Here is a 13966-nt window from a genome sequence, read left to right on the forward strand (position 1 = left end):
TTTTAATCTCCCCAATATAAAAGCGTATATCCCCAAAGCAATTTCAGCTGCTATATAAGGAGCTTAAGTGTTTTAGGTTGGCAATGCTAATGTTACATTTCGTTTCAGGTTTCTTCTATATGCAACAGATCTAATACACAGGTATGTTTACAAAGACATTTGCAATAAAGTCAGTTTTATGGAGTTAAAAAAAACTTCTCATGTCAGTGACTCCAATGCGGGGAGTTTCGTCAGCAGGGGATATTTATGGGGATAAACTCATCTGGCGCCAGCCCTGTGGAGGCGGGGTTGAGGCAGAAGTCAGACTCTGCTTGTTGATTGATTAACAACTGCAGAAAAATGATATTTCATACACAAAGCATTTCACGCACAACGTAACGCTGTTTTTTCTAATTAAAAAAAAAGTCATATAAATAATATGAATCAGTAATATTTCAGTACAAAATGTTTTAACCGTGGCTGTAAACACAAGCGCTCTACAGTAACTGAGAAAAATACCCATTTAAATATTTTCTGAGTGAAATCATTTATTTTGTTGTTTCTGTGGAAACAAAACGTTATGTACACTGAAAACATTTTTTTTTATTTAAATAATTTCTTCATTTTATAAAGGCAACACTGCAAATATGTCGATTTCATAATAAATAAAGAAAATACTTTTTTTCAAACTCGGTATACATGTATGGGTGAAAAAAAAAATAATAATAAAAAAAAAAATCAGTAGCTTAATTTAGTCTCAGTCGCCCCCAAAATATTCATTAACACAAAATACGAAATTACATCATGGGCGATTTTCTATCAAATAAAGGCATTTGTTATATACGAAAATTCATAAATGCATAATTTTATACAAACGCCACGTACCAAATGGTATTCCGTTAAGCTCAATTTAAACCTCATTATATATATTGTGTTAACCACCAACTGCAGTTTACATGGAAAAGTACATTTATATTTTAACATCAAAATTGAGGTCATTCTTAAAAGGCACCATTTTATACAAGGTTAAGATGTGCTACATATCTGATTTATTGACTGTAATTCCTGCTTTAAAAACAATAACTTAAAAAGATCTGCCAGAGATTTCTTAGAAAGTGTCACTGAAAGTCCATGTGAAGAACATGATCCTAAAACAGCCAACTCAGAAAAACAAGGGTTGTTTGCTTTGGATTGTAGTGGTCTTTAAAACACTGCCTGTCAGCTTGTCCTTTTTTTGTCCAGAAAACGTGACATATCACTCGAAGACCAACAGGTTGCTAAAAAATATTTTGGCAGGATGAAACCCGACGGGAGGCTGGCGTTGTCTGCAGAAAGTTCGCCCTTTAGCTGCGCGTTTGTTTGTATGTATCCCCCAGAAAAAGAGCCCAGGGCATTGATGCCAGCTTTGAAAAGCGCCCGGCATGCCCAGTGAACCGTCCCGTTTCAGGAGGACCTCCAGCTGTCTCCGAGTTCAGGTTGATGCGGGTGTTAAAATATTGCCGGCGCGCTGTGGTGATGCTGTAATAGAGGATTGGGCTGCAGATGCGTCGCTGAGTTGGAGGTTGGGTACCAGGAATAGTTGGCCAGGAAAGAGGGGGCAGTCGTGTTTGGGGGGCTGTTGCTTTGGGGCAGGCTGGAGGGGACACTGTTCATTCTCTGGTTGTGCGGAAAGTCCCAGGCGGCGGCCGTGGCGGGCGGGGACGTGCAGGGCGGAGAGTCGCTGGCGGCGGCGTGCTGCTCCGGGGGGATCTCGCCACTCTTCCACAACTTCTTGAACTTTGATCGTCGGTTTTGAAACCAGATTTTCACCTGGAAAATAAAAAAGCACAGCACCGCCTATTAACAGGCGTCTCTGCATCTGCGTTTCAATCGCAAAACCCACACGGGGAGAGGTGCATTCCTAGCTTAATGTGACTAAATACAAAATACACACCCTTTAACAAGTTTGTCCAGTTTCAACATAAGTAGATGCTTGACTTTAGATTTTTCACACGCTATACAACCTCTTGGTAATTATTAAAAATGTAATGTTGACTTGCCATCACTGGGTACATTTTCCAAAAGTTATTAGCATCTATACATTCTACAACAATTTATAGACAATACAGAAGCCCATGATGGTTAACACTGTTTGCTCTTACCTGAGTTTGTGTAAGGCCTAAGGAAGCAGCCAGCTCGGCTCTTTCAGGTAAAGCCAAGTACTGTGTCTTTTGGAAGCGTCTCTGCAGAGCTGCCAGCTGGAAACTGGAGTAAATGGTCCGAGGTTTCCTCACTTTCTTTGGCTTGCCGTTCACCATCCTAATCTCGGGCTCTCCTTCTTCCTTCTCTGGATGGACACAAAACCAACAGACACAACATTGTAGTAAATGACAAACCTCTAAGATACGCCACACGTTCTAGAATGCATCTTCATTCGAATGGAACCAATAACCCAAAACGAGCGCCTGAGACTGACATAACCAAATGCAAACCAATATAACCATGCATGCACAATAAGATGACCATATGGATGATCCTGAATGCATTTTAGTTGACTGAAATATCATTAGGCTACAAGCAACTATTCCAACACATGGGTAACTTATAGTCGCCTGGTTATATTCCTATTACTTATATTTACCTGCATCCGTGTGGGTCGGTGAAGAACTGGAACCATAGGGGCCGTATGAGCTATACGAGGTGCTGAAACCGAGGTCGTAAGATTTGGCATTGTACGGGACATTGCTCATGCCATTGGGATGGTACTGATAAGACCCGAGCTGTCCATAGGGCGACCCTGCACAGTGTCCGGGCTGCTGGTTGTTGTAGTAGCTGCTGTCCGTGGCCGTGGACACCGGCAGAGTTGGCGACTCCTGGGATTTGTGCATGCTGTGGTAGTTGTTGGAGGTAATCTGGTTGGCATGCATATCTGCAGCTAGACTGTCAAAGACTCCAGTCATGGTATGTCGAAAGTTTATAGGACTGCTTCCAATACCCAATAAATAATACAAGTAAGGGGGGGGGGAGAGCACTGTCTTTAGGAAGTAATAAATTAAAAAGAACAAGCGCAAAACCAACAAACGAACATGAAAAAAAAGGAACTTAATCAAGGTCAGTCGGTGGTTTGGATAACATCCTCATGCCCGGTTAAAGAAGGACGGAGTGGCGCTTCTGCCCGGGTCCGGTGATTGTCTGCTGCCAGCGCTGCCGGCGGGCGGGCATTTATCCACAGTCACGTGTTCGGCCCAGCCAATCAGCGCGCAGCCGCCGATGAGTGACAGCAGCGCGGAGAGACGCGGCGGCCGTGTGTCTGTCACTTTGTGTGCCTTTAATTGCCTTCCGCTCAATGCAAAAACAACACAAACACGGCACGACTCTCTAATCCCGATAGTTAAAAGACTCCACATTTCATCAAGTGCATCCTAGGTATGTATTGTACTAGAGTGTGCTCCAAAACATTTTTTCCTCAAAGCCTGTCCACTGTCAATACTTGTGTTTCTACCTTTAAAGGCAGGTAATGGGGGGGAATGAGAGTGTTAATGTCCTTTTTTTTTTTCGTGTACTTGTTCTTGTGGGTTTTATATTGGAGTAAAATAAACCGGTCGCAAATGGTGTCTATTGAAATGAATGGACACATTGTGTTGCCTTAGTGCGCCCCCTGGCGGCTGCTGCTATTGGCGCAGTTGTTGCTGTGGCTGGTAGACAGACAGTAATCACAATAGGCGCCAGGCTTTCCAAGCCCACAGGTGAGCAAAATAGCAATTAAAACCCGCAGAATTATGCCAGTGCTTACTGTCTGTGAATACCTACCTGAAGCTCCCCGACTCTGTCGCGCAAAATACTTCTTTTAACAGCAACATAGTTCAAAACAAGTAAATGTTATGGAAAATATTTCTTGAAATGAATGCATTTAGTTGTATTTAAGCTACAGTGTCCCCTTATACACGTACACACACATACATATATATGGTGCATAGAATAGGAGTTTATTGGTTGAATTATGAGTGGGTATGTGAGGTTGGTTTTGCATACATATAAGTAATAATGAGAATGTAGGGTGGAAAAAGAAGTATTTCTCCATGAAACAAGAAACTTTGAAGGCATCAAACAGTGGGCCAACAATTTGTCAGAGTTTTATTTACTGATGAGACAAGCAGACGTTTTTTTTTTTTTTGTCTAAATGCGGATACAGCCAGAAGGAGAACATCAATCTGACCAGTCGTCTGGAGGGTAAAATGTTTATATGGGGTTATATTGTTACATTGGTAATGTGTATTGTTTTATGTTTGATGATGGATTCCATGGATATGTTGAAAAATATCCCATCTGACAGGAACGCTATAAATTTGGACGAATTGTGTGTAAAGCAGCGTCCTAAAGCACCAGTGGCGTTTCTTCAAACAGGGAGCATTTGAGTTTATAACCTCGACCTGAGCCTGACAGAACATGTGGCAGGAGTTGAGAGTCAAGCTTAAGGCAAAGTCCCTCACAAAGAACAATTGTGAATTGAAACACATGACTGAGAAAGCAAAATAGGCATTTTGAGACAATGCCAAGAATGATTAAAGCAGCCATAAAAAAACTGGAGGTCCAACAAACTTGTAAATAATAAATAATAAAGAAGCAACCAGACAATCATTCCAACTTTGCAGAGCAATGCTGAGGTAATCGGTAAATGAATAGACAGCTCAGAAAATAGAAACCTCAGTGGAAAATGCAGCCCAGAGATATTTTAACTTGATGAAATTGCCCATTTTAAGCTGTTCACTGCCAAGCCATCTCTACTCATGTCTAGATGTTATAGTAACATTTTAACTGTAATCTTTCCTCAGAGGGGGAGAAGACTCCAGTAGGTGATCCCCGAGGCTTAAACCTTAAAGTAACTAATCAGTTAATAGTGTTTGACTCAATTAAAACAAGAAAATACAAAAGAACATAAAGAACCCCTTTAAAATGTAAGTATTTGTCAGTTGCTGTTTGTTTTCTACAAAATCTGCAGTTAGGAATGCTGTGAAGGGTTAGCTAGGGATTTATGTTTACCCCTCAAAGAAGCATCCTGCATCTTATTTCCACAGGAGCGTTGCAAACAGGGAAAGAAACAGACATCATTGGGGTAGACATAAACAGTGATGCATTGACAGACAGGTACAACCCAATCATTAAATTCAGTTGGGTTACAAGGCAGTCTTCGTTCTAGCTTGCAGGTAGAGGTCTTGGTGTTGGAGATGCAGACACCAAAGAGGATTATAAATGGCATTTACCTTCCCAGTAGACAGGAGCTTTAATCTGACACCACACACTCATCAAAAACATCAGTGACGAGTTGCACTGACAGGGTTCACGGTGCACAAATATGCACATAAACTGATACATTCTTGATCATTCAACAGAACAGCTCATATGTTGTTAAACAAAGCTGAAAAAACAATAAGACTGTTGTTTAGTTGTTTTTGCTGCCTGTTGTGGTTCCTCATTGTAGCTGATATTTATTTTCACAGATTTAAAAAAGTACCATATAGCAGTTGTTTGCAATTTGTTATTAATGCTTTCAGGCTACTGTCACTTGATATATTTTTAATATATTTAGTATCATAATGTCTTTCAGTTTGTGTAAAACACAGGAACATTATGTTAACCCCTTTTTAGTTGGTCTCTTGCGCCTTCTTGTGGTAACACAGAGTATTGTGTTGCTACAGGTTAAAAGAGGAATAACACTTTTAATAACAATTATCTGTGTTATAACTCATAACGTTATAACTAAATATTATTATACAGTTGGTACTGATAGTGGTGATTATTTGACTTGTAAGTGCAGCAAAGGGTTTCTACGTTTAATCAGAATCGGGATGTTACGAAATTTGATAGCTTAGCCTACACTCAATTAAGTGACCAGGTTTCACAGTCATAAGTGAGCTCTGGTAGTGTGCATTGATCAAATACTTTTCTCTTGAGGACTGCAGATAGATTTTCTTTCAGCAACGTGCTGTTTCTTCCAAATGTACTCCATCCCATTATTAGAAATCCCATCCCATTAAAAAAATATAGTCTCTCTCTGTCTCTCTCTCTGTATATATATATATGTATGTATATATATAATGTTATACCTTATTCATTCACCAGAGTTCCAAATTCAAAATGTAATTAGTTAAAGGTACCAGCAGATGGAGCCATTGCTATTGGTTTGAGTAATGCAGGTGTTCACACTATCGGATATGTAGGCCAAACCACCACCTCCATCAATTAACATTAGTTGAACTCATATTTCTTGAAGTTAGCTGGAGCAGTACAGTATTTTTCCAACATCTTAAAATGTTGATGTTTTTCTCTGCTCTGGGGTAGTCCCGAAGCATTGGGCAAATCATTGAGAAATATCATGTATCCCCAATACTACAATATCACTTTAATCATTTTGTGAGTTAGATTTTAAATTAGGGATATGTATATATAGACGACCACATAGGTAATGAGAAGATGAATGAAATCATACACTTTGCAGTCACTTTAAAGCGAAGCTGTAGATCGAAACAAGTGGAAACATCTTGGGGAGGCGTTCATCCAGCAGTGGATTGATATTGGCAGATGGTGATGCTGATTTATAAAGTACAGGACAGGTGTATTGCAGTGCCAACTCATCCTAGAAATGATGTGATTTAGATGTGCCCGACTTACCTTCGGGTAATTACGGGTCAGGTGTTTTAAAGTTGCTTTGTTTGTCTGACTGAAATGTCATAGGTAAGCTCAATGTGTTTCTTCCTTTTTGTTTTAAACACATAAAGGTAAGACAAAGTTGATATTGTGAAATGTGAATAATACAAAAAAGTGTTTACACAAGTTAAAAAATGCTTATTATTTTTATCACTATTCTAATAGTTTGCTTTTGTCAATAATGTGTGTCAGCAACTCGGCTTTAGAAATGAAAAAGAGAACTTTGCACCATGTTTTATTTAGATCAGTATACATAATTATCATTGCTTCACATATTCAAACTAAATATGTTGCATGGTGGTCATGAAACAATAACATGTAAAATTTCCAATCTTAAAGGATATGTGTCCCTGGCTGTACCTTACATGTAAGAATTGGCACGCACACACACACACACACACACACACACACACACACACACACACACACATATATATATATATATATAATTTATTTATGTCATAGTGGTTTTCCAGATAGGAAGGGAAAAGAAGGAAAGTATGTGTGCTGGCATCGTCTCAGCAATAAACAAAGGGTGGAAATGTTAAGGCAGGACTGAATTTAAAAGACATCCTACTCCTAAATAGCCAGGGGTACAGGATATATACACACACACACACACACACACACACACACACATATATTGTATAGTTGTTTTAGTGGGTATGCAGGACAATACTTTTGAAGTGAGAGGGTGTAGTATATTATCGATAACACACCCCTTTGGCATGCCTGTATTTGTATTGTCAGCCAGCGGTGCAGGGATCATAAAGTCTGATTCAACAGCCGGTGTGTCACACTGCGTACTTGATGTATTCATCCTTTGTACACTGTTAAGTGTGGTGAAATCAGATGCTTTACAGTAGCGCACGAGCTGTGCCAGTGCAGGACTTTGCTGCTCCCCTGGCATATCCTGTGTCCTACTCATCAACATTGACTGCACGGCGTGGGCTGCCAGGGTGGAAGGGAATCCCACCTCACAGCACTTGCAAAGCTCCTGCACTGCAGTCTGTGTAAAGGGCAACAATATGCATCATTAAACATAACATTTGCATCTGTTTAACACACTATATTTATTTTATTAAACACTTTTGTGAAGGGGGGCATGCCTCAGAGGTGTGATTTGACTGATTAATCAGTAACAGAGTCACTATAACTATTGAATATTCCACCTCTCTTACTGCCTGTGCACTTTGTTCTCTGCTGTGTGGGAACATAAGCCCGTGCTTAAACAATAGCTTCTTCATCTGGGGCACCAGGTTAATATCAGCTCACTGCTGACCGTGCAGATTTTTCCACCCACACACAGCAAATAAACAATAGCAAGATGCCCATGTCTTTTACAGTGGGAGGTGAATACTAAGCAGTAGGAAAATGAAAGTAACCTTGGTGTGGACAGAGGAAATATGCCCAAAAATAATGCAAACAGCTTTTTCCATTGGCTGCTGTATTTATAAAAATATTATGTGGCATCTGTGTTATAATAATAATATAGATTTGTCCCCAAATATTTGTGACTGTATACATTTTTACATTATATGTTCATTTCATAAAGGTACTCAAAATTGGAGTGTTGGCAATTAGATGAATGTAGAGTGAAAAGCATGTAGGCTGGACTTTTAAACAATTGGGTTTAGAGTAAAAACTTGGAGGGCCATTCATAGTAATGCCTGCTATATCCTTAAAGAGACATATCTTGTGAGGATAAAGAATTGTAGCAACAAGTTAAGAATAATAGGGATAATCTTTGGCAGCAGCTTAGATTTCCAGCACTTCTGAGGAAGTGGTGCACAATACATCTGTGGGATGGGACTTGACACCAATTAATTAGGGTCATTTAAAATGAGGGCTCCAGGATGCTGAGCTGTAGAATATGCTTGAGACTCTTTCCCTTCAAAAGCAGATCATCATTTTTGTCATGACAAAATTCATACCAATATGAAACATATTCCCTTCTCCTGTGGCAGGTCAGAAGGATATTGATTTTGTCTTTTTCATTTTTTATTCAGTCCTGTGAAAAAGTTAATATATATTATTTGGTGTTGAGCAACACATTCTGTGGATAAATCCATTAAATGCAGCCATGAGCATTATTATTAATAAGGTAACTGTTTTTGTTTGATTATATTCTACCTTTTAATTATATACTCTGAATAAAATAAATAAATCCTTACACTTTACAGCTATACAGTTTCCATTGGGTGCAAAATATATTTTTTCTTGCCCAATAACGATGAGCCATGGAGGGGGTATGTCAGTGTATCTCATGTATAAACAAGATCTTTGATGTTTAACAAATATGAGGAACATTCACACACCAACGACAGGTAAATGTTTTGGAAAAATGTACCCTCCATGCTAAGTTAAACCTTTTGGTGAAATTCTTTAAATTGCTAAAGAGTTACACATCTTTCCTGTTATCATGAATACAGATGGCTTTAATGTAAGTTAGCACCCTATGAAGAGTAAAAGTAAAATAAGTGAAATGCCTGTTCCAGCCCATTGTACCAGGTTGTATGCATCTTATCAGGGGGGAGAAATGGCCAGATGTCATATTTTTCAGGTTATGAGGGGAATGAATGCTAGGACTTTGTATAACCACGTATTGTGAATAATGAGTACTATTGGTACTCCTTCTGTGCTGAATGTGGCCATGGAAAACGGTCTAAACAGATAATTGACTACACCAGAAACTTAGCATTAGCACTAGGTGGCATCTTCGCTCATTAGTTCATTGTAAAAAACAGGAAGATTACATTTCACATTCAGGGTGGAGTTTCTTTGGCAAAATGTAAACAGGGTGTGGCATTACAGAAATGAATCAATAAAATTCATCAGACCAGATTCAGTCATACTCAGCTCCATAGCAAGGACTTGTAGTAATTAGTGTTTCTACACTGAATCATTTGTTGGTCGGTGTGGGGGGACTGTGAATTTTATATATCCAACACACTGAAAGTTGCATGTTTCACATGTCCTTTTACTTTGATGACTATTTTTAGATCTTTGTCAAGAAATAAACCACAAGTTTGGTCTCCTGATTTGTCATCTTCTTATATAGTCTTTTTGATAGGAATCATAAGTTATAAAGAGAAGGTCGTCATTCTACAAATCAAAGGCACAAACTGACAAAAAAGAAATGTGCTATGTCTTGAATTCAAACCCGCTCTATTTACACATCTGAATTCCTGTGTAGGCTTTGTTTCATCATGTATGCCACACCTTGACATAAATTTAATATGTTTTGCTAGGGGTGTGTCCTTCATTTAGTTATGATGGGATCAAACAAGGCTGGGCAGATAGATTAAGTACCGGAATGTTCATTCCCTTGGGAAACCTTTCTTTTAAAACATTTTCTTCCCGTTGTTATAGTAACAATTTCCTAACCCATTGGCAAAGAAATGATTAGGACAGTCTGCAGGGTTTTATAAGTATATGGGGGAAAGAACAGGCTTAATAAGCACACACACATGAAAAACATTTTACTAACTGATGAGAAAAATTTGGAGAATTCACAAAGCTTTTTACTGCAAAATTGTATCTTAGCCATATAGTTTCTAAATGGGGAATTACAAAGAATGAATATATGTTGGACTTTTTATAAAAGTCTGTTGCATATCCTTTGATCAAGTGGATGTTGAACCTTGGGCTTTTACATTCCTGCTGACATGCCAGAAATAACAAAGGTCAGACTCTGAATTTTTATATATTGTATTCCCCAAGGAATGTAATTATTTTTCAGCTAGGTATGACAGAATCGATACTGGCTATTGTTTTATACACAGATACTAAACTACAGATGCTAAAAATGCCCCAATCCATGAAAAAACATGTATGCACTAAAGCTACATCCTCCAGGAAGGATACCAGTCATTCATTCTATTTGAAAGCCAGCCCACACTGTGCCTAATCATGGAAGTATGACTGACTGCTTTTTTCTTCTTCCTGTGGCCCAGAGCACAATCTTTACTTTGGGTTGCATGCATTTATTCAGCACAGTATAATAATGGGAAACTAATATACACTCTATATACACTCCTACAATATTTTGTCTTAATAATTATAGCAATATCCTCTTTACATGCATAGATTGGTCTCAGTCTACTGAATAGAGAGGGAAAATAATATATTAACCCACATCAAAGAAAAGTTAACTCCATTGCCAATTATATGTTGCCAATTGCTTAATCATTATTATGGTGTTTTATTGAATTACATATCTCATTAATCTTTTTGAGAAAATACCTTATATTTGTTTTTTTGTTCCTCAGTTCCAGCTGTAATGTTAGTCCTTTGGAGAAAACTGAGCATGAATTTTGATTAAATAGGCCTCACTAAAAAGACCTGCAGAGCTTTTCAGATTTTTATTACTCAGCTTCAGACAGATTTGAGCCTGATGCACAGTTGTGGTGTTTTAAAGTGTACCAGAGGGGGCAGTGTGCATCTATTCCTTTACTGTTCGAGCTTATTAATACATCTATGAGGTTAGGCTTCTTCACACAAAAAGAAAGAACACATGGCAGCTGTGACCACTCAAACATATTTTTGCATATTTCTAATGGTTTAATAGAAGTATGCAAAAAAATATAAAACAATTACAAAAAATGCAAAAAAGTATCAAGAGAAGGAAAATGTTGTACAGCGCATACAGGGGGGGTGGAGATGAAACAAAATACATAGAATATGTTGAGCTGCAAAGAGACCTTAAGAAAGGGATCAGGAAAGCAAGTGGGAAATAGAAAGAAACAGCTCTTGGAGCTAAAGCTAATGTAAAGAGCTTTTTTCAATACTGCAACAGCAAGAGGTCAATAAAGGAGGAAGTGAAACAGATAAAGGGCAGAAATTGAAGTATCTTGGAAAAGATGTGGCAAATGTTCTAAATGAATATTTCACAGAGGTTTTTACAAAAGAAAAAGGCCTTTGCTTTTTCTAATCTATGTTAATGATCTGGACTCTGGGATAGTTAGCAAACTTGTCAAATTTGCAGATGATACTAAAATAGGTGGATCAGTAGATACAATCTCGGCAGCACAGGTTATTCAAAGGGACTTAGATAATATTCAGATGTGGGCCGACACCTGGCAAATGAAATTCAATGTGGAGAAGTGCAAGGTAATACATGCAGGTAACAAAAATGTCCACTATAGTTACACTATGGGAGGAATAGAACTAGATGAAGTAACGCATGAGAAAGATCTAGGAGTCTATGTGGACTCCTCACTTTCTCCATCCAAACAATGTGGGGAAACAATAAAAAAGGCAAACAGAGTGTTAGGGTATATTGTCAAAAGTGTAGAATTGAACAAGGGCAGTGATGTTAAGACTGTACAATGCACTAGTTAGAGCTCATCTGGATACTGTGGACAGTTCTGAGCTCCACAATTCAAGAAAGATATCGCTGCTCTAGAGGCAGTTCAGAGGAGAGCAACCAGACTTATTCCAGGTCTGAAGGGAATGTCCTACTGAGAGACTGAGGAACTGAACCTTTACACCCTGGAACAGAGGAGACTACGTGGGGACTTGATTCAAGTCTTCAAAATCATGAAAGGCATCGACCACATGAAACCAGAGGAGCTTTTCCAGATCAGCAGGAACACACGCACCCGGGGACACAAATGGGCTTCAAGGCATTCAAAACGGAAAACAGCAGACACTTCTTCACACAGAGAGGCGTCACAATCTGGAACAAACTCGCCAGCAATGTGATAGAAGCTGATAATTTGGGAACATTTAAAGTCAGACTGGATAGGATCCTTGGATCACTTAGTTATTAATGGACACCAAACGAGCACGATGGGTCAAATGGCCTCCTCTTGTTTGTAAGCTGTCTTATGTTCTTATGTTCTAACATTATTTTGTATTCTTCTTTTATTATTTATTGACTCAGCATGGGTTTATGTTACTGCTAAGAAAATAAATATGTGATTTGTGTGCTACATTTGTAAACAATGCTTTGCTCAGTTTTGATTCAGTGTACAGGTGAGCACTGTGCATTTCTTTGACCTATTTAGATCACAGCTCCTGATTCCCTGGGTAAATGCGGCATTGTGGAGATTTGAATTCCTTCACATCTGACAGTGTTGGGGACAGATTTAGTTTAGTAATTGAAGTAATTGAAGTAATTCAAAAACAAAGTTAAACAATAACGGCCCCATTCCTCAGCTGATGTGGTTCATTTTCAGTTTGTTATTCAGTAATATGCAATCCCAAACAGAAACAAAGTGCTGACTGAGTTGTTATGCTGATGTGACGTAAAGACAAGGTGGAGTTTAGGCTGCTGTGGGCTCTGGTTGATCCAGCTGTGAATCACAAAGCTGAACATGTTTTTACCTGAACCGAACAATGCTCTGCCTAACAAACCTGACTCCCTGACCTCACTGCATGTAACACAGACTTTAGTTTCCATAGATACTAGTGTTCTCAGTTATTGTGGTTTCAGGCAATCTTTTTACGTACTGATATTTCTTGGCTTCCAGGTTAGGCCTATTTCTGTTCCCTCCTCTTAGTCAGGAACTACGTCTTCAGGGTGAAAAAACATCTTGGTCATATAAAACAAACAATCTCCTTGCGCTGAAATTGCAGAACAAAATTATTAAGCACTGTTAAATAATCTGCTTTTAGATGTAGATTTCTTTGCCAGAAAAGTAAACTGACCTTAGATAAGCAGGTTTTTTTAGAATGTGTGAAACTAGAAGATATCAGAATTTGCAGAATTTTAGAGTTTCATTGTCTTTATGAAGCCAAATATTTTAATTATTCGAGCAATTACTTGAGCATAAACTGACATTGAGACACCTCAGATAATAAACTCGCATACATTAGAAGTCTTTCTAAGTCATGCAGTGAAAATTCATGTTCCCTTCCATTACAAAAACTGACCAACCAATCAAGTCTGAGACTCTTGTATAGTGAAATCAGTTTTATTTGTATTAAAATCAGATTTATATATTTTTAAGTGAACAGTTTTGTTTCAGCCTTTGTCCCCAAGCCATGCTTTTCTCACCAGGTCTTTGACTGGGCTTTCTTTTGTGTTCAGTGAATATATTCTTTAGGGTCCACTAAGCATGCTGTCGTTTGGTCTTCCATCTGTAACAACCTTAAGTCTGGATTATTAAAATCAGTTTTTGTCATTGTCTTCCTACCATTACGATGATGTGAGTGATCACTGAGTTACCATGAATGTTGATTTGACTTAAAAAGGAAAAAAGGAAAAAACACTAGTGGGAGGTCATTGTCTTGCCATGCAAATGTATTCTAGAGCCTGATTGATTGAGTTGCCTGGAAGGGATTTGGTGTGTTTTAA

General features: G+C 38.5%; 1 protein-coding gene across 1 annotated transcript; it reads right to left on the bottom strand.

Moving 5' to 3' along the window:
• Positions 1 to 507: 507 nt before the first annotated feature.
• Positions 508 to 3157, bottom strand: dlx2a (distal-less homeobox 2a). Its single transcript, XM_066688186.1, has 3 exons — positions 2600 to 3157; positions 2121 to 2305; positions 508 to 1788 (listed from the first exon to the last, which is right to left on the bottom strand). Exons 1-3 carry the CDS (start codon positions 2916 to 2918, stop codon positions 1468 to 1470), a joined length of 825 nt encoding a protein of 274 aa, XP_066544283.1. The 5' UTR covers positions 2919 to 3157; the 3' UTR covers positions 508 to 1467.
• Positions 3158 to 13966: the final 10809 nt, after the last annotated feature.

The sequence above is a fragment of the Amia ocellicauda genome, chromosome 16 (genome assembly GCF_036373705.1).
Source record: "Amia ocellicauda isolate fAmiCal2 chromosome 16, fAmiCal2.hap1, whole genome shotgun sequence".
Lineage (NCBI taxonomy): Eukaryota > Metazoa > Chordata > Actinopteri > Amiiformes > Amiidae > Amia > Amia ocellicauda.